Genomic DNA, 18,755 nt, shown 5'->3' on the forward strand with positions numbered 1-18,755 from the left:
TTAGCTTCGCTGGGAGGGGGAGGGGGGAGAAGGGCGGGAGGGGAGGGGCTCCCAGGGCCCAGCCCAAGTGGTTCTGCCCTAGCTGGTGCCGAAGCTGTCCAGGAACTACCTTCAGGAAGGCTACATGGAGAAGACAGGGCCCAAGGTGGGTCTGACCTGGAACCCCGGATGCCCAGGCCTCACTCTGAGGTCATATCCCGGGAGGGGGCGTGGGGTGTGTCAGCAGCGCCAGCCAGTGACAGTCGCGCCCCCCCTCTCCCCGCCGCCCAGTGCTTTGTGAGAGTGTGGGCTCCACTGACTTGGCGCTCTGGGTCCAGCCCCAGCCAGCTCCGAGCCCTGCCTCCTGCCCTGGCCCCCCGCCCCGACGTGTCCCTGTGCACCCCCAGGTCCCTGCCACGTGGGGGATGGGGCAGACGCGGGGGACCCAGGTGGCCCCACCCCCCAGATGGGGCCCCGAGGGCACGCGCGGACCGGGGGTGGCCGTGCCGGCGGCCCCGCCCTGGGGGTGGGGGGCAGGCAGTGGGGGCAGGGCCTGCCTCGGGCCGACCAGCGGCGCCCCCGACCCCCAGCAGACGGAAGGCTTCCGCAAGCGCTGGTTCACCATGGACGACCGGAGGCTCATGTACTTCAAGGACCCCCTGGTAAGGATGGGCCGCGGCCCCAGGGCCCCCGTGGCGTGGACGCGCCCTCCTGGGTCACCCGCCCGCCTGGGAGGCACCGAGCAGCATTTGCTGGGTGAGCTGAAGATGACAGGCCGGGCCGGCAAGGAGGGGCCGGGCCTGGGGGCCGCACGCGGCTCTGAGCAGCGCTCAGCGCGGTCCCCCCTCCCAGGACGCCTTCGCCCGTGGGGAGGTCTTCATCGGCAGCAGGGAGAGCGGCTACACGGTGCTGGACGGGCTCCCGCCGTCCACCCAGGGCCACCACTGGCCGCACGGCATCACCATCGTCACGCCAGAGCGCCGGTTCCTACTGGCCTGTGAAACGGAGTCGGAGCAGCGGGCGTGGATGGAGGCCTTCCGGAAGGTGGTGGACAGGCCCATGCTGCCCCAGGAGTACGCAGGTGAGGTGGGCGGGGCAGCCCAGGGCCCCAGCCGCACGGCCCCGAGCGGCCCTGACCCGTGGGACCGTGTCCCTTTTCCAGTGGAAGCCCACTTCAAGCACAAGCCCTAGCACGGACGCTCCTGGAGGCCTGAGGACTCCGGACTCGCCAGAGGTGGCAGGAGAGGCGGCGGCCGGCGGAAGGAGGGACCCGGCAGCCCCCGACGTGGCCAGGTGGGGCCTGAGCCTGAGCCGCTAGGACCCGTTTGTCTGGAACGCCCCTGGGAGCCGGCCGGGCCCGACCCCACCGAGCCGCTGCCCCCGGCCCCCCCACTCGCCTCCTCGCCCGCCAGACCGCCTCCTCTGAGGCCCCCCCCGGCTGCCGCCATCCACCTCCGCGGGACCCCACCCCTGACCAGGAGGCCGGGCTGCGGGGACAGAGGGCCCGCTGCATGCCCCCCACCCTGCTGTGTCCCCTCGCTCCCCTCCCCTCCCCCAGCAAGTACTTATTGAACATCCGCTGTCAGCTGTGGGGTCCCGGGGGCTTGAGTGGCAGACGGGGCCCTGGCTCCCGGGGGTCAGAGGCCCCGACGGCTGGAGCCCCCCCGGGCCTGGGCCACAGGGCTGGCTGCACCCACCCCCGCCCCGGACTCAGCGCTGACATGACCCGCCCTCCGCCTGCCCTCACGGTCTTTGAACCCTTGGAGGATGGAGGCCCGGAGCCCAGCGTGCCGCTCGCCGGTGGATACCGCCGCCACCGTGCCTCGCCCTGGGGGGACGGGGGACACCTGTGAGAACATACTTGGGGGAGGACGTGAGGGAAGGAAGGAACCCCGTGTGGTGGAGAACTTGGGGGCAGGACATGCATGGGGGGGGGGGTCTGTCTCCCCAGGAAATCAGTGTGTAGTTGAGGGCGTCACCTGCTGGGTTATCTGGGCGGCGTGGGCGGCGTCCTGTGTGGCTGAGATGTGCTCCCAGGGGAGCCCTGGTCCAGCTGTTGGGACCAGGAGAGGGGCCCTGAGCCAGGGTGTCCCCCCCCCCACCATGTCACATCTTGGAATAAAGTGGGGGCTCTGGGCCCCCAGGAGGACCTGCCAGGAAAGGGGCACCCAAGGGCCTCGGCCCTGCTGTGGGCGACACCCAGGGGAGGAGGGAAGGCACCCTTCCTCCGAGCCCCCTCACATCTGAGTGAGCACCCACAGCTCAGACCCATCGTGCAGGGACTGCAGGGTAAAAGGGGGAGCACAAGCCCCCCTCACCCCCCGGCAGTGGGGGCCCAGCTAAGGCTGCCAGGTCGGGTCCCCAAGATGGCTGGGCCGGGGGTGAGGGCAGCTGCAGGCTCACCCAGGGCCAGGGCCCCTTTCTCCCCCAAACCCTTCCTGCCCCAGGCGGTGCCTCCTAGCCCGGGCGAGGCTGCAGGGTCACCCTTTCCCCGAGGACCCAGGTCCACTGTCTTCCAGATGAGGCAGAGAGACTCGCCCTGGCTCAGAAGCGAAAGCCCAGCTCCCCTAGACCTTCCTGCCCACGCAGGGCCGCCCAGCCTCGGGCCCTCAGGCGCCCGCTCAGCACCAGTGTGAGGTCTGTGCACTTGTGTCTGAGCGTGTGCACACCCACGTGCTCTACCCAGAAAACTCCAGAGAGAAACGACAAAACACCCTGATCAAGCTGCACGACCCGTGGGAAGAATTTCTCAGACGCGGCAGGACCCGAGGGGGCCACACCAGGCCCACCCCTCCTGCTGGCAGGGCCCCCGCCCTGGTCCTCAGGCCTGAGGCTGGTGCAGGCTTGGGCAGCCCCTGCACAGAGGTGGGGGAGTTGCAGAGACAAAGGCGGCCGCCTGCGACAACAGCACGATGTGTCCCACTCACAGCGCTGAGACCACAGGGCGCCCCAGGCCCCACAGGCTGCTTGCAGAGCCTGTGAGCCTCACCAGATTGAAATAAAACACTGTATATTTACATCTAAAATCGCGACACTCTCAACACTGGCTACTTGCTGCTGCCCGCCAAGGACACGCTCTGGACGGAACTGGAGAACACCGGTCACGGTGCCCGTGCCCCTCACGGGGGCCCCCTGGCCACTGCTCACAGCCCCGGCCCCAGGGGCTCACTCAGAAAGGACCAGTGCTGTCAAGCCCAGTATAAAGGATTTATTTAAACTCAACACAAACACCAACCTTCCTTTAAATTCCATTTTTACAGTAAATAAAATTGTGTATTCCGTTCCTTCCCATGCATGATCACTGGGTATTAATCTACAACTCTCATAATTGTGAAAAAATAAAAGTGTTTCCCATTTTGTAACTATTCTGGGGCATCTGACACACATCCGTGAGAAGGGACAGATCTGCTCGTTCCTGGGCCGATCATTTGGTTAAAACCTAAAATATCAGGTCGAAGGAATCCATCACCCGGAGACAATAAATACTGCCCCACGATGGTGGATGGCCCTGCAGCCTCCCAGACGAGACGCCACTCCGAACGGCTGGGCGCTCAGCTGCAGCTCCCGGGCTGTGGCACGCGGCGGCCGCCCAGGCACTCCCCGGGACACGTGCCAGGCCATCCCCGCCGCGTGCGACAGGGCCCTCCCCAAGCAAACCAGACACGAGGCCGGGAGAGGCGGCGCGGCAGGGCCTGTGCTTTATTGGGGTCACCTCAAGGTACACGGCGGCCAGGCCCGCAGGCGGGCGTCAGTCGAGCTCGATGGGGCTGCCGTCGTCCTGACTGTCCTCGCCCTCGTGCTCCGAGGGGCCCATGAGGCTGGTCAGAAGGTTCCCTGGAAGGGGGCGCACGGCGCTGTCAGGGCCACGGCCGCGCCTCACCCGCTGCCCAAGCCCCTGGACGCCCCCTCCTCCCATGGCGCCGTGACCAGGGCCTGGCAAGACAACAGCAGCCCGACCCCGGAGCCCCGTCCGGGGGTCTCTCCACACAAGTGTGTCTGCTGGGGCCGCAAGGGGAGAAGACCCAGGCGCCCGTCGAGGGGACACTGCACTGCCGCCAGGACGGGCCCGGGAGGATCACGGGTGGCCGAGCGGCAGGTAACTCGCTCCCACGTGAACTCTCAAGCGACACACAAGTCAGTCAGGTGTTACAGTTCCGAAGGCTACACAGAACAACGTTAACTGCTGTGGGTCTGGTCAAGATGGACACTTTTCCTTTTTACCCAATTTTTATCCAAAGAACTATCATGTCAATAGAAAAGCAAAGTTTAAAAAGTGCCCTAAACCAACTCGCAAAGGGGAACAACCAACAAAGGGCAGGCAGTGCCCTCAGGGTAAAACCCTCCTCGAGCTGCAGTGAACTCGGCCCAGTCACGGCACCTGGCGCCGCTGCGGTGGAAGTTCCGTGGGGAGGCGCAGAGGTCGGATGGGAACACAGTGGCTGAGTGTCACAGCAGCCCGAGACTGAACTGCTAAAATGTCACAACTGTGGACGGACAGACGCTGCAGAAGCCTGAGGTGTGGGCAGGACAGGACACAGCCACTGAGACGAGTGGCCATGACATGAGAGCCTGGAGAAGGGTAGTGGCCCCCCACACCTTCCACTACAACTCCAGACAGACCCAGTTTACAGGTAGCAACTCCAACCTGTATTTAAGGGGAAACCGCTTTTAAAATAATCTGGGAGACAGGAAGACCTTTCCACGGAGCACAGTTTGACGATGCCCACGGAAACGACAAATGCTCGTTCCACCCTCCCCCACAGAGAGCCCCATGAGGCAGGGCCAAGAGCAACAGCACATCAGAGCAGCGTGACCAAACGCCGAGGGGCTCGCCCCACCGGTCCTGCCACCGCAGGCCGTCTGCATGTCTGCAAAGTTCCCCCCGGAAGGAACCTAAGGAAACCCAGAGCTGCCTGGCCTGCAAGTCACCATGGGACAGTGGCAGGGCTGGGTACGAGCCTGCACATCTGGACCCTGTGAGACAAGCTTTACCTGTTCAAAAATAAAACTTAGGACATTAAGGGTGGCAAAACCCACTTCTAAGTGCAGGACTACACTGGTCCCCACCCTGCTGGAGGGCAGGAGTCCGATTAGGACTCAAGAGGTCTCGGAGCCCCGAGGCTGCATCAGAAGAACGGGCAGGACACGGGGAGGTGGCCTGGCCTCGAGAGGCTGGGTCAGCGATCTGGCCACCAGCACCTACCAAGACTGAAGCACAAAGAAATACATACTCTGAATAGACTCTAATGAGTGAGGAGACTGTGTAATCTCTCCCAACAAAGAAAAACCCTGAACCTCACGGCTTCACTGGGGAAGCTACTGAATTAGTACCACCCATCCTTCCAATACCAAACCCAGAAAAGACACTATGAGGAAAGAAAACTACAGACCAATATCCCTTATGAACACTGATGCAAAAATCCTCAACAAAATACTAGCAAACCAAATTCAGCAGCATAGTGAAAGAATCGGATACCATGACCAAGTGGGATCTGTTCCTGGAATTCAAAGATGGCTCAACATGTGAAAATCAATCAACATGATACACCACAATAGAGTGAAGGAAAAAAAACCAATGATCATCTCAAATGGTGCACAAAAAGCATTTGACAAAGTCAACACTCTTTCATAAAAACACTCACCAAGAAAGAACATAAGGAAACCATCTCACATTATGATGTAATAAAAGCCACATATCAACAACCCACAGCAGACATCACACTCAACGGCAGCACGTTGAGATTCAAAGCTCTTCCTCTGAGATCAGGAACAAGGCAGGGATGCTGCTCCCACCACTGCCGTTCAACATGGTACAGGTGACCCCTGAACAGCACGGGTTTGCACCGTACGGGCCCACTTATCGTGCATTTTTTTCTATATACGTACTAAAGGACTACCTGGTCCACAGTTGGTTGAATCCACAGATACGATGGGCCAACTGTAAGTTAATACGCCCATTTTCAACTGTGCAGGGGATCAGCACCCCTTACGTCCACGTTGTTCAAGGGTCAACTGAACCTGAAGTTCTAGCCAGAGCAATTAGGCAAGAAAAAGAAATAAAAGAATTCCAAGTTGAAAAAAAGTAGTAAAATTATCTGCTTGCAAGTGATATGATTTTACTTGTAAAAATTTCCGAAGAGGGGCTTTCCCTGGTGGCGCAGTGGTTGAGAGTCTGCCTGCTGATGCAGGGGATACGGGTTCGTGCCCCAGTCTGGGAAGATCCCACATGCCGCGGAACGGCTAGGCCCGTGAGCCATGGCCGCCGAACCTGCACGTCCAGAGCCTGTGCTCCGCAACGAGGCCACAACAGTGAGAGGCCCACGTACAGAAAAAAAAAAAAAAAAAAATCTGAAGAGTCTACAAAATAACTTATTTACAGAAACAACACCATTTACAATAGCATCAAAAAGAATAAAATACTTAGTAATTAGCTTAACCAAAGAGGTGAAAAATTGTACAATCAAAACTATAAAAAAATTCCTGAAAGAAATTAAAGACGTAAATAAATGCAAACACCCCATATTCCTAGACTAAAAGACTTAATATTGTTAAAATGTCATACTACCCAAAGCAATCTACAGATTGAATGAAATCTCAAATCCCCAAAACATTTTTTTGCAGAAATAGAAAAACCCATCCTGAAATTCATATGGAATCTCAGGGGACTCAAATAGCCAAAACAATCTTGAAAAGGAACAAAGCTGGAAGTCTCACACTTTCTCATTTCAAAATTTACTACAAAGCTATAGTCATCAGAAGAGTGTGGTCCTGGCATAGAGACAGATATCGACCAATGGAATACAGAACCCAGAAATGAACCCTCGCATATACGGCCAAATGATTTTTGACAGGTTCTGTGCCCACTTGATGGGGAAAGGACAGTCTTTTCAACAACTGGTGCTGGGAAAACTGGAAATCCACATGCCAAAGAATGAAGCTGGACCCTTATATAAGTAAAACACCACACTTAAAATACCACCTCAAAATGGATCAAGGACCTAAATGGAAGACCTAAAATAATAAAACTCTTACAAGAAACCACAGGGCAAAAGCTTTGTGACACTGGATTTGGAAATGACACCAAAGGCAGGAGAAACAAAAGGAAAAGAGACAAATTAAACTTCCTGAAAAGTAAATATTTTGTGCATCAAAAGACACTCCAGGGAGTAAAAAGGCAACAAGGGAGGGAAGGATGAACGGTGGAACATAAGAGAATCTTTTAGGGTACCACAACGACTCTGCACAGTACTGTAATGGCGGGCACACGTCATCACACATTTGTCCAAACCCACAGAACGTAAACACCAAAAATGAACCCTAATTTATGTATCAATACGTTGGACTTTGGGTGATAATGACACGTCAGTGCAGGTTCACCCATAATAAATGTACCATCTGCTGGGGGATACTGATACTGGGGAGGCCGCGCCTGTGGCAGGGAAGGGGTATTTATACGAAATCTCTGTACCGTCCTCTTCATTTTGCTGTAAATCTATAACTGCTTTAAAAAAATAAAGTCTTTAAAAAAAATAAAGAAGGCAACCCACAGAATGGGAGAAAATATTTGCAAATCATATATCTGGGAGGGAATTAATACCCTGCGTAGAGAACTTGTAAAACAACCAACACGATTAAAAAATAAGCAAATGACACAAACAGGTATACACACAAATGGCCAATAAGCACGCGAAAGATATGCAACGTGCTTAATCACTAGGGAAATGCAAATCAGGACAATCAAAACAGAGACACCACCTCAGACCCATTAATAAGATGACTACTGTCAAAAAGACCAGAAAAGAGCAACTGTTGGCAAGAACGCGGAGGAATTGGGACCCCTGTGCTCTGCTGTGGGAGCAGCTGCTGTGGGAAAACAGTGTGGCGTTTCCTCAAAAAATTAGACAGATCCAGCAATTCTGCTTCTGGGTGTCCCTGAAGCACTGAAAGCAAGACCTTAAGGAGATAACTTGCACACCCACATTCACAGCAGCCAGAGGGGGAAGAACCCAGGTGTCCACTGCAGATGCAGTCTTATCCACGCGGCGGAACATGAATCAGCCTTAAACAAGAAGGAAATCCTGGCACCTGCTACAACAGGGCTGAACCTGACAAGCGACGTAGGCCGGCACAGGAGGACACTGTGTGACTCCACTTATGTGAGGCCCCTGGAGGTTCCCAGAGACAGAAAGTAGGGGGAGGGGACTGGGAGCCAGTGTTTAACGGGGGCAGAGTCTCAGGTTGGGAAGACGGAAGGTTCCGGAGATCCGCTGCACAACAGTGTGCGTGCAGTTCCCACAACCGTCCTGCGCACTTAAGCACGGCTAAGGTGGGGAACTGTACGTGATGTGCACTTTACCACGAAAAAAAGGAACCTGGCTTCGATTCTGCGGCCAACGGAGAGGGACCCCAGGGGACGGTTATTCATCGGGGGCCCTACGAGCCCTGCTTGGGGAACGCGCGGAGGGAAACAGCTAGGAGCCCACAACCCTCCTGCTGGCACCGGGCCCCGCTCCAGGCCCTGCCTGCTCCGCTCCCCCAGCCGGCACGCCACGCTCCGGGCCTCGCCTGTGAGCCCCCCGACCCACGAGCCCCTCACCTAGCAAGCCTCCGTAGGAAGACGTCTGCTTGGGCGGCACACCAAAGAAGAGCTGTCCTATCCTGTCGAGGTACTGGAAGAGGCACAGGCGTGGTCGCGGAGGACGCCGAACCGGAGGCTGCACGCGGACCCCACGCACAGCTTCTCTCCCCCGCCCCCTCCAGCGGCTGCCCGGAGTCGCCGGGCTTCATCCTGCCCCCCGCCCCTCACCTCGTTGTACATGGGGTCCCGCCGGAGGGACGGCTGGTACTGCTCACACAGCACCGTGAACACCGTCAGCTTCCCCCTGGAACAGGACAGAGCGCAGCATAGCCGATGCCCACGCAAGAGCGAGGACATGGACAGAAACCACACGACTCCACCCCTCACACGCACACTCACCCCCACGTCGCTGCATGCTGCCACGTACACGTCTACGCCCCTCCACACAAGCACGTGCACACGCCTCACCCACACGCCCCTACACACCCACACGCACACGCACGCGCACGCGCCCGCTCACCCATCGACGGCCAGCAGCAGAAACCAGATGAAGTTGAGCAGCGGCTGTGCGAAGGGAGGGCCGCTCTCGATGGACGGGTGTTTCCGTGTGTACGTGGTGAACACCACTGACGCGCTGCTTTTGTTTTTTAAACAGAGAAACCTGCAAATAACATCCCAGTGAGTGGGCACAGCTGAGCGGAGGAGGAGGAAACGGGTTTCTAGAAGCGCCTGCCCGGAGGGGCCCGTGCGGCCAGTGCCCCCGTGCAATACGCCGAGGGCACCAGCCAGGCCCCTCGCGTGGACCCGCCACCCCAGGGAGTCCCAAGGTTTACTGCCGCGGACAACTAACTTGAGAAGGTGCTGTGTTCAAGGTCAGCAGATCCAGGAGACGGCGGGGCGCCCTGAACCTGTCCCCCGCCTGTCTGCCCCTGCCAGCGAGAGCACGGTGGCCCAGAGGCTGCCCTGGCTCCTGTTTCCGCCCCGTGGAGGACGTGTCCACGGCCGGACTTTACTGTGGTGCACGCCCTCGACCACGACGTACGGACGAGAAAGGGCTCATGCCGGAGGAGACACTGGCACCGCGTGCTGAAGCCGGGGCCAGCAAGTGCTGGATTTTAAACAGGTTTCGTTTTCAAAGTCGCAGGCTCAGCAACAAGTGGTGACATGTCGGAGCTTGGAAGCTCCCCGTCCACCCCAGCTCGTGGGACACACCCCACCCCACGGCCCACGTGCTTTTCTGGGAGGCAGTAATGCCCTCGACAGACACATGGTCCACCGGGAAGGGCGGTCAGGCCCCACGTCCCCCAACGTGAGCCCTCAGCTGCGTGAGCCCGACAGGGCGCCCACGCCTCTAGCGGCTCTGCTGTCTTTCAGTGTTTTCAAAACAAACTGTCGAAAGAAGACAAAAGAGGAGGAGGCCCGACCGGCACAGAGGCGCAGAGACACAGAGCTGAGGTGGGGAGCAGGCGGGCAACACCCCCCTCACTGTGTCCGGATGCACAAGACATGTGGGGAGGCCAACGGCCTTTGAACAAAGGCTGTGACACATGCGTACTTCACATCCCAGGAGGCTGAACATTTGGTAAATGTGTGTGTCCTAAAAAACAGTCGCGCAACACTAACCACCGCCCCCAAAGGTGGTAGATAATGGGACAATAGAAGATCAATGGCGACAAAACGCTAAGTTAAAGCACAGAAAGTACTTCTACCACCAATGGAAACGTTACAAGTCAGCCTAGGGGAGCTGAGGGGCACGTCTGGGCGCCCAGAGGTCAGCAGCAGGGTCACACTGGGGGCCATGAGCTGCGCGTGGGACACTGAGTGACTTCAGGCCTGTCCTCACGCGAGGCTCAAGCAGAAGCCAGCCCTGGACCCCAGGAGGCCACAGACGCAAGGGCCGGACAGCAAGCGGGTACCTACTGGAGCACAGCCTGGGCCACGAACATGTCCACCTCGCTGCGGAAGCCCCGGGCCGTGGAGTACTCCACCAGCATGTTGGCGCAGCCCTCCCCGTCGCTGGAGTGCAGGAAGTGGTACCGGGACTCACAGTAGTTCTGTTCTGCAGGGGCGGGCAAGGAGGCAGCCGTGAGCGTCCCCTCCTCTCCCCTGCCCCGCAGGGAGGGAGGACGGCGGTCCCACGTCGTCGCCGCACTGACTTCCACCTGGGCTGTGTCCCCAGCAGGGGCCAGACTGTCCCCACTCGAATTGGGGTCGCCCGGGAGCTGGTCAGGGAGGCGGCATCAACCCTGGGGCGGAACCCGCATCCCGCCAGCGCAGTGTGTGCACGACGGAGCCCAGTGGCCCTCTTGGCCCCGAGTCTGCGTTCTGGCGAGGAACCAGGACGGGGCTGGGTGCCGGCTCTGCAGGGACGGTGCTTCCTCTGCTGCTCTGCTGCTCTGCTGCTCTGAGCCTTTGACTCTGAACTGGCTACTGAGCTCTAAGTGGGTTCTAATGGTCTGTTTTCTTAAAAAGTGACCAAACTCCCAACCTCCCCAGTTTCACCTGGACACACACACCCCCTCCTCCCCCTTGGCTCCACCCTCCACGCCGATGGCTCTTCCCCAGAGTGACTCAACCCCTACTCCAGACACAGGGAAAGGTCTGGAGCCAGTGTCAGCCGTCACAGCTGGGGGTGCTTCTGGCACCTAGTTGTGGAGCCCAAGGATGCCTGCCTCTCGGCACCCTGCAGCGCAGGAAGGACGCCCGGGGTCAACGGTGCTAAGGCAGAGACCCAGCTCCGGGGCAGCCCCCCAGTTCCCACTCACACGCCGCACTGGCTCCCTCTCCTTCAGGACAGAGGGCACGCCTCCCAGGCTAGGCCTTCTCCCACCTTCCACCAGCACTCTCCTCCCACCTGGGCACCCCCAGATCACTGCCCCCCAGCATCAGCTCCCAGCACTGCTGGGCGACTTCAGGAAAGAGCCTGCTGTGTGCTTGTGTTTCGTTGGTCTCCTCTCCCTCCGGCCCCAAGAGCGACCTTGTGCTTTTAGAGCCTCCACGTGAGAAGAGAAATCTGGCAGGTCGCTAGGGGCCCTCAAGCCCCGGAGAGGCGCCTGCGCGAGAGCCCAGCGGAGCGGGAACACCGAGAGCAGGCAGGACTCCCACGGCGCCCTGCACCGCATGGCGGGCCCCAGGCCACACCACAGGCCTGCCTGGAGGCCGCCCACCGCCGGGGCCCTACAGACACCCCTCAGCACGGCCTCCCACAGGCGCGGGGGCCCGCTGGCCTCACTTGCCATCCATGCCTGACGCGACACCTTAAGATGCCTGGGTCTTGAGGTTCAAACATTTAACGTTAAATATGCGAGAGCTTGATAGCTCTCGACCCCAGCGAGGCCTCTGAGCAGGTGCCACACGCCCTGCTTCGCACCAGGCGCCGGTCCCACTAACACGGGTCCCACAGACACAGGTGTCCTCCAGCTCTGCCTGGCACCCTGGCACACAGGCTGAGTGAGGCGGGTGTGAATCGAGGCGCTGACGCTGCAGGTGGCCCGCCCGGTCGACGAGGCAGTGCGGAGAGCGAATGTTGGCTGAATGGACCCGTCGACAGAGCCCCAGCACGAGCATCCAGAGGTCTAGACGACAGAGCACCTAGACCTTCCAAACGGCCACAGCCTCAGACAGACAAGGTCGGGCCCGCTCGCCCAAGGTTGCCGACCCCCTGCCTCACCCCGCCCAGGTGACGGCGGCCCATGAGGACGAGGCACAGAGCCGACCTGGCTGGTGGGGCCCAGACCCCTCAACCACCACGCGGGTGAACTGCGCGCACAGCCGCCGGGCGGGGAGGCCCGGGGCGGCACAGCCCCCCCCCCGCCCGCCCGCCCGCCCGAGAGCGACTCAGGCCGCTCTGCTTCCTCTGCCTGAGCCCGGGACACGAGCCGCGCTCGTGGACTGAACAGCCCCCGCAAACGCTCACTTACAAGACAAGAGAAGTGCTGGCAGGACGCCGGCGGGGGAGCGCATGGCCCCCAGGGGACCGGAAGCTCCAGACCAGGGAATGCCCCGCCCACCCGGGCGCAGCAGGTGTTCACACTCAGCCAGACGCAGCCCTGGGACTCAGAGCGCCGCCATCCCCCAACCCCCAACCCCCGTCAGCAGCGCAGGTGATTTTAATTGATCCGAACGGACCCCGCCAGCAGCGGCCCCGAGAGCATCAGGAGGGCCGCCTGTTCCCTGGCCCACCTGCCCGCGGGAGCCCCCGCCCACCCACGGCCTACCTTTCCACAGGGTGAGGGCCAGCAGCTGGTGGAGCCGGGGGTGGCCCAGCTTCCCGGACCCCCCACTGGACCACTTCAGGGCTCGAGACACAAACGCCACTCGCTCCGGGGAGTTGGGATCCATCAGACTGAACAGCTTGGCCAGACTTTCTGCAAACGACACCCACGCAAGCCTGACCCGGAGGACCCGTGGCTGCTTCCGCTCTGCACTGTGAGTCTCACAGAAATTAATTGAAAACAACTGTTTCACGTTGAAAGAAAGCGGAGAAACGGCAGGCACACCGGGGGGTCCTGGGGCCCCCCCGACCGTCCTCACCGTGATGCCTCCCCACAGCTGAGCCTGTGTCGGGGAGCAGAAGGGAGGGGGGCCGCCCAGCGGGGATCCGCGCGCGCCTCCCGGACCTGGAAGCTCGCAGAAGGGCACGCCCAACGGGGCAGGGCCTCCTGACCACGTGGCACCCACCGCGCGCCAGGGAGGCTGGGTGCGTGGGGGGGGGGGGACGGCACTGTGATGCAGCAACGGCACACGTGTCCACTCCGTCTCACCCAGCAGCTCCTCGACCACCTCGACCTCCGCCTTCTCCAGCGACTCCAGGACCAGCATGGACAAATCAGCCGCACTGTTTTGCTGTAAAACATACAAAAGGACTGTGAGTGAGGGACGCGAGGCTCTGGCCCGTTTTCAGAAGACGGTGAGGCTGGGCAGTGGCTCTGGTTTCCAGTTAGAAACCGGCGACCGACTGCACCTAAGAGATGGTTCTGAGCACCATGGCCACTAGCCCTCAGGCCGCCCACCAGGTCTCTCCCTGGACACCCCACGCCAACCCTGGCCCCGGGCAGACGGCTCACCTGGCCGTGGCTGAAGAACAGCAGGGCTCCTGAGCGCATGAGCTCGCGGGCCTCGGCGTGCTTGCTCTGGGCCACGTACCTGCACGGAGAGAAGGGCAGGGCCGGCCAGGTCCAGGATCTCACAGGTGGCCGACGCACGGCCACCCAGACTCACGGGGCTGGTTTCGGAAGTCAGATCCCAAAGATGCGGCATCCGGGTAGGAAGGGAGCACCCGCCCCACGCGCTCCTCCACTGAGAACGGAGTGGGGCTGGGCTTCGGGTCCCGAGGGCACCTCCCGGAGCTGCCCCGACCCCCGTCTGTCCAGGCTCGGCGCTGGGCGCCCAGGGCCCAGCCCTCCCGCCCACGAGGCGCCCCGCGGCGGCAGCAGCGCCGTCTGATGACAGCGTGCCAGGCACTCTCTCTGCCCAAACGGGCCAGAAGCAGAGCTCCCTGCAGCTGGGCAGGGGTCTCAGCAGAGGGACCAGCGAGGGGCCGGGGGCCACTTCCAGCTTCAAGCACAGGCCTGGCTGTGGTGGGGGGCAGCGAGAACCGGGCGAGGGCCACGTGTTGGGGCCGAGGGCCTGCCGGGCTGCCCCACCACCACCCCGACCACTTTCCACCTGTAACGTTTCTCACCAGGGACGGAAGCTGGGAAAAGCCGGCTTCCCGAACTGCAGACGGACGAGAGCCTGACAGGCAGCTCGGCACACACGGGACAGAAAGGATGCTCCGTCCACGACAAGTGAGACAGACGTTCGGGGGGGCGGGGCCGGGCCGAGCTGAGGGCAGGACACCGAGCCCACTGGCCGCACGGTCCTCTCCGCACGGTCCTCTCGGGGACGATCAGGAAGGAAACCCGCCCAGCCGGTCAGACCTGCGTCCCGGCCCAGACAGGCGGAGTCAGAGACGACGCGGTCCGCAGGGCGCCGCCGGAGCCAGAGCCGGAGCCGGGGGAGCCCCGCTGCCCTCTGGCTCACGGCCGAGGCTCGGGCCGGGACCAACCACAGAAAAGGGCTTTTCTGCCCCAGGCTCGGGAGCAGCAGCCTCGTCCCGGTCAGCACCCGGGGTGGGACCAGGAGGAGAATCCCGCACCCCGAGGAGCAGACCGGGGCACCTGTGGGGCGCGGGCGCGCAACGGGGGCTTCTGGAAAAATGAGCCCTCGCGCCGCCACCGGCACAGACGTCCGGACGGCGGGAACGCCTCCTAAGGGACAGTCACGCAGCCCGGCTCGGCTCTGGGGACACGACAGGGCTCCGGACTCTCCTCCCCAAAGCACAACTTTCTAGGCAAGAGATGAATGCCTAGAAAGTTGGGGAGGGAGCGGAGCCCCGAGAGGCAGACAGGCTGGATTCCGTACAGCCCTAGGCAGCCCTGCCCCGCAGGCAGGAGGGGGGCTGGAGCTGCCCGCCGCGGGTCCAGGAACGCTGGAAACCCCGCAGCAGTGACAGGCACCCTGAAAGCTCGACGTGCTCTCGGGGCACCGCAGAGCCCTGGGAAGGGTGGACATGGCTTCCCGGTGCCCAAGCCGGAGGGGACGGGGTGCCACCGAGGCCTGGGGGCTCAGAGCACCGCCGCCCCTCCCCCCCGCAGCCCCCCACCCACCCCGCACTGCGTCCGTGCAATCGTTCATTTTGCTTTTTTTTTTTTTTAAAAGCATAGACTCAAGCGTTAACACTAACGACCCAGACGCAGCGTCCACCCCACGCCCTCTCCCAGGCGCTCCATCCTACCCCCAGGTGGTTGAGAACACAGGTTTGAAGTTCCTCTTTCAAAAAATTTCTTCATTTAAGACACAAAACATCCACAAAAACACTCATCTCAGGAAGGCCCCTGGGCAGCGAGGCCCCTTTCAGTTAAATCCCGGCGGGTGCAGAGGCCCCTCCAGGCCACAGGCCACCCTACAGAGCAGTCGCCAAAGTACCAACAACCCATCAGGCCTGGAAAACGGACCCTCTCCCTTCCCGGCAGAGAGAAAGCTGAAGAGACAAGGGAGCACCCACGGCACCCGCACCCCCGCACCTTCGAGGAGACGGAGCTCAGCCTCTCTCAGAACCATTGGCTCCTGCCCCGGGCGGCGGCACACCCCCTACCCCATAAGTCCAACCTCCCAGGCTGCCCAGTTCCTCCTCCACCTCCTCAAACTGCTGGGGGACACAGTGTAAGTGAATTAAAATAGGACAGATTGGTGAACTTATCCAACAGATGAATGGGTAAACTGTAGTCCACCCATACAATGGAACACCACTCAACAATAAAAATTAATTAATGATACACATAAAAGTGAATCTTCAAACGATCATGCTGAGGGAATTCAAAAAGCCAAATAAAAAGAGGACATACTATACAATTCTACTTACATAAAATTCCAGAAAATGCAAACCCATCTACCATGAACAGCGAGATCAGTGGGTACCTGGGGGCAGGCGGTGAAAAATTCACTGTAAAGGCAGATGAGAAAGCTTTGGGGGATGATGGGTATTTTCAGTACCTTGGTTGCTGATAATTTCTTGGGTGTGTACATGTGTCAAAACCCGTCGTTTTACATTTTATATAAACACTTAAAAGCACTTATTTATAGAAAGACATAAAAAGAGCGACGCTGACTTCTCAGGGCCCCCGTGCAGAGCTCTAAACCAGGGCTGCAATCGCAGGTCTGAACGTGGACGGTACCCAGCAGAGACAGGGACAACTCCAGGCCTATTTAGCTGGGCCCCCGGGCGACCACAACTGCTACCGCGCCTGAGTCCACCGCATCCCCCAAAGAGGCCCACAGGAGACCACTTCTCAGGAGTTCTGAAGAGGTATAGGAACCCCTAAAAGATCAAAGAGGAAGCCAAGGCTCAGAGAAGAGATTCAACAAGCTGTCCTGGGTCACAGAGCAGAGGGAGAATGCGATGACCCAGGTCAAGGCCGGGCTAGTGGTCAGCCTGCATCTGTCCCCACGTCACCACAAAGCACACTCTGGGTACAGGGACTGGCCTCTTCAAAGCTAATCAACAATCACGTTCCTGGTACAGCAGCAACTGCAGAACTGGCTCAACACAAGGAACGCCAGGTTTATCTTTGGGAAGATCCAGTTTTGCTGACTAGTCCCTGGGACAAATAACTTATATAAAAGTCCCCAAGAAAAGCAAGCACCACGACAAATCTTGAGTGCTCCGAAAGCTCCCCATCACACAGATCTGATTGGCTAAGCTGCCAGGCCGAAAGCTCGACGTTACAGACCTTAAAGCCTACTTACATCTTTGGCTCGTCCCGTGAAGAACAATCCACTCACCCCTACCTGGTCCTCTGGCGACAGAGCTCAAACTCAGTCTGGGACACGAAGCGTTACGTCTAAACCCAACTACAACCAAAGCAGAAAGTACTACTGCCAGAGTTCCGAAAGTATTGATTCAACTTGCTATTTAAAGAAAAGATTTATATCTCGGTCTAAATGGTGTAAGGCAGGCATGACTGCCTTTAGATATCATAGCAAAATATTTGCTGTTCTGCAGCAGTTTAGAACGAAAAAGCATTCCACAGAACAGATTAAATCCTCTAAAACTGTCTTTAAATGCTAACGAATGTCTCAAATGTTTTCTGGCAAGAAACCTGAAGGCTAACAGAACGTGTGTAATATACAGGAATGCCTTACACATGTAAGAACAACTACAAAACTATAGCAGTAGCTGCGTGACAGCAGAAACGATGTGACACACTGCAGTCCAAAAGAAAACTGAGCTAGGTTTAAGAAAACCTAAATTCCTAAGGCCACCCTAAAAAAAGGCATTTTATTTAATCCAATATATTCAAGCATCACTTCAACGTGCGATCAAGAGTTGAAGGTTCCTAACTAATTACCTGACATTTTCTCTGCGCTAAGTCTTTGAAGGCCGTGTTTTTACCCTCACCGCCCAGGCCGTTAGGGACTCACATTTCTGAAGCTCAACTGCCGCACGTGGCCAGCGGGCAGCGCAGGTACAACAAAAATACCGGCTTTATGAGAACAGCTGGTTTAGTAACAAGACACTCGGGTGAGCAAGGGCTACACAAGAGGAGAAACATGTTTATAGCCTCGCGACGGGACTCCCAGAGGCAGGATAACCGTGGAACTCGGAGCTGGGGCTTCAAACCCAAAGGCGGGCGGGGCGGGGCGGGGGCGGGGGCGGGGGAGGGTGGTCTGGGCGGGGGACTGGGGTCCGGACTCTGCGTCCGGGGTTCGGGTCTGGGTCCGGAGTCTGGGGTCTCAGCCAGGGCTTTGGGTCTGGGTCCGGAGTCTGGGGCAGGTCAGGGGTCTGGGGCGGGATCCGGAGTCTGGGGCGGGTCTGGGGTCTGCGTTGGGTCTGGGGTCTCGGCCAGGGGTTTGGGTCGGAGTCCAGAATCTGGGCCGGGTCTGGGGTCTCGGTCTGCGTCGGCGTCCAGAGTCCGGGCTGGGTCTGGGGTCTCGGTCTGTGTCTGTGTCCAGAGTCTGGGCGGAGTCTGGGGTCTCGGTCACGGTTCTGGGTCGGGGTCCCGGGTCTCGCTCCCCGGCCGCAGCCCTCCCCCGGGCGCCGCACGGCCTCTGCTCCCACCGCCCATGCGACGGGCAGCGGCGCAGGCCAATGGGGGCGCGGGGCGGCGCAGCGCGGCCAATGGGAGGCGGCCGGGGGCGGGGCGCCGGACTCCGCGGCCGGGAGGAAAGCCCTGGAAGGCGGCGGCCGCGGCGCAGTGGCTACCTGAAGAAGAGGGTCCGGTACATCTGGTGCGCCTCATAATAGTCGCCCTTCTCGACGCTGGCACGCAGCTTGCCCTCCACGCGCTGGACGCCGCCGCGGTTGCGGGCGCCGTTCCGGGCGCTCTCCTGCTCGGCCATCGCCGCCGCCGCCGCCGCCGCCATCGGGCCGGCGCTCCGCGCAGGGCTGACGCTGTCGCAGGCGCGGTCGGCGGCGCCTCGCGGCTTCCGTCCCGGCGGCCGCCCGAAGCCCTCTACGGTGGCTCACGAGGAGCCGCGGGCGGTGCGCGGGAGACCACGTGACCGCGGGGCGGGCCTGCGCAGCCCGGGGAGGGCGGGCACACGACCAAAGGGCGGGGCTCCAGAGTGACGGCGCGGCCTGCAGACGACGACCGCGGGGGCGCGGCTGAGGGTGGCACGTGACCCCGCGGGGCGGAGCTGGCGCTACAATGGGGAG

The 18,755-nt window shown here is 60.1% G+C and overlaps 2 protein-coding genes across 6 annotated transcripts in view; one reads left to right on the top strand and one right to left on the bottom strand.

The window, feature by feature from the left end:
* ADAP1 (ArfGAP with dual PH domains 1) overlaps window positions 1-3,263 on the top strand; it is a 60,714-nt gene extending 57,451 nt beyond the window's left edge. Inside the window, exons 8-11 of one of the 2 annotated variants that reach the window (XM_067012856.1) lie at window positions 83-145; window positions 573-641; window positions 832-1,060; window positions 1,142-3,263. In XM_067012856.1, the coding sequence (XP_066868957.1) occupies window positions 83-145; window positions 573-641; window positions 832-1,060; window positions 1,142-1,170 (390 nt within the window). In that variant the 3' untranslated portion in view covers window positions 1,171-3,263. Of the gene's footprint in view, window positions 1-82; window positions 146-569; window positions 642-831; window positions 1,061-1,141 lie in introns of both variants that reach the window. The other variant, XM_059038531.2, reaches the window with a different exon arrangement.
* GET4 (guided entry of tail-anchored proteins factor 4) lies at window positions 3,173-18,593 on the bottom strand. 4 transcript variants are annotated; one of them, XM_067012857.1, is made up of 11 exons: window positions 17,522-18,153; window positions 15,963-16,018; window positions 14,241-14,478; window positions 13,624-13,702; window positions 13,321-13,402; window positions 12,775-12,924; window positions 10,478-10,616; window positions 9,078-9,218; window positions 8,786-8,861; window positions 8,576-8,648; window positions 3,173-3,813 (listed from the first exon to the last, which is right to left on the bottom strand). In XM_067012857.1, coding segments are annotated over exons 1-11 (1,122 nt in total). In that variant the 5' UTR covers window positions 17,524-18,153; the 3' UTR covers window positions 3,173-3,727. The 4 variants fall into 4 exon arrangements, with proteins under 4 accessions (XP_066868958.1, XP_066868960.1, XP_066868959.1 ...); XM_067012859.1 differs by lacking the exons at window positions 15,963-16,018; window positions 17,522-18,153 and adding an exon at window positions 18,303-18,485; XM_067012858.1 differs by lacking the exon at window positions 15,963-16,018 and having other exon boundaries at window positions 17,449-17,538.
* Window positions 18,594-18,755: the final 162 nt, after the last annotated feature.

Source organism: Kogia breviceps, chromosome 14 (genome assembly GCF_026419965.1).
Source record: "Kogia breviceps isolate mKogBre1 chromosome 14, mKogBre1 haplotype 1, whole genome shotgun sequence".
In the NCBI taxonomy this organism is placed as follows: Eukaryota; Metazoa; Chordata; class Mammalia; order Artiodactyla; family Physeteridae; genus Kogia; species Kogia breviceps.

Excerpts from the sequence above, each read along its gene's own strand:
- GET4 (XM_067012857.1), bottom strand. Across the intron at positions 9,219-10,477 it reads GTGGCCCAGGCTGTGCTCCA|GTTTCTCTGTTTAAAAAACA; the intron begins GTAGGTACCCGC and ends TGTTATTTGCAG. Across the intron at positions 3,814-8,575 it reads TTCCTACGGAGGCTTGCTAG|GGAACCTTCTGACCAGCCTC; the intron begins GTGAGGGGCTCG and ends GCCCCCTTCCAG.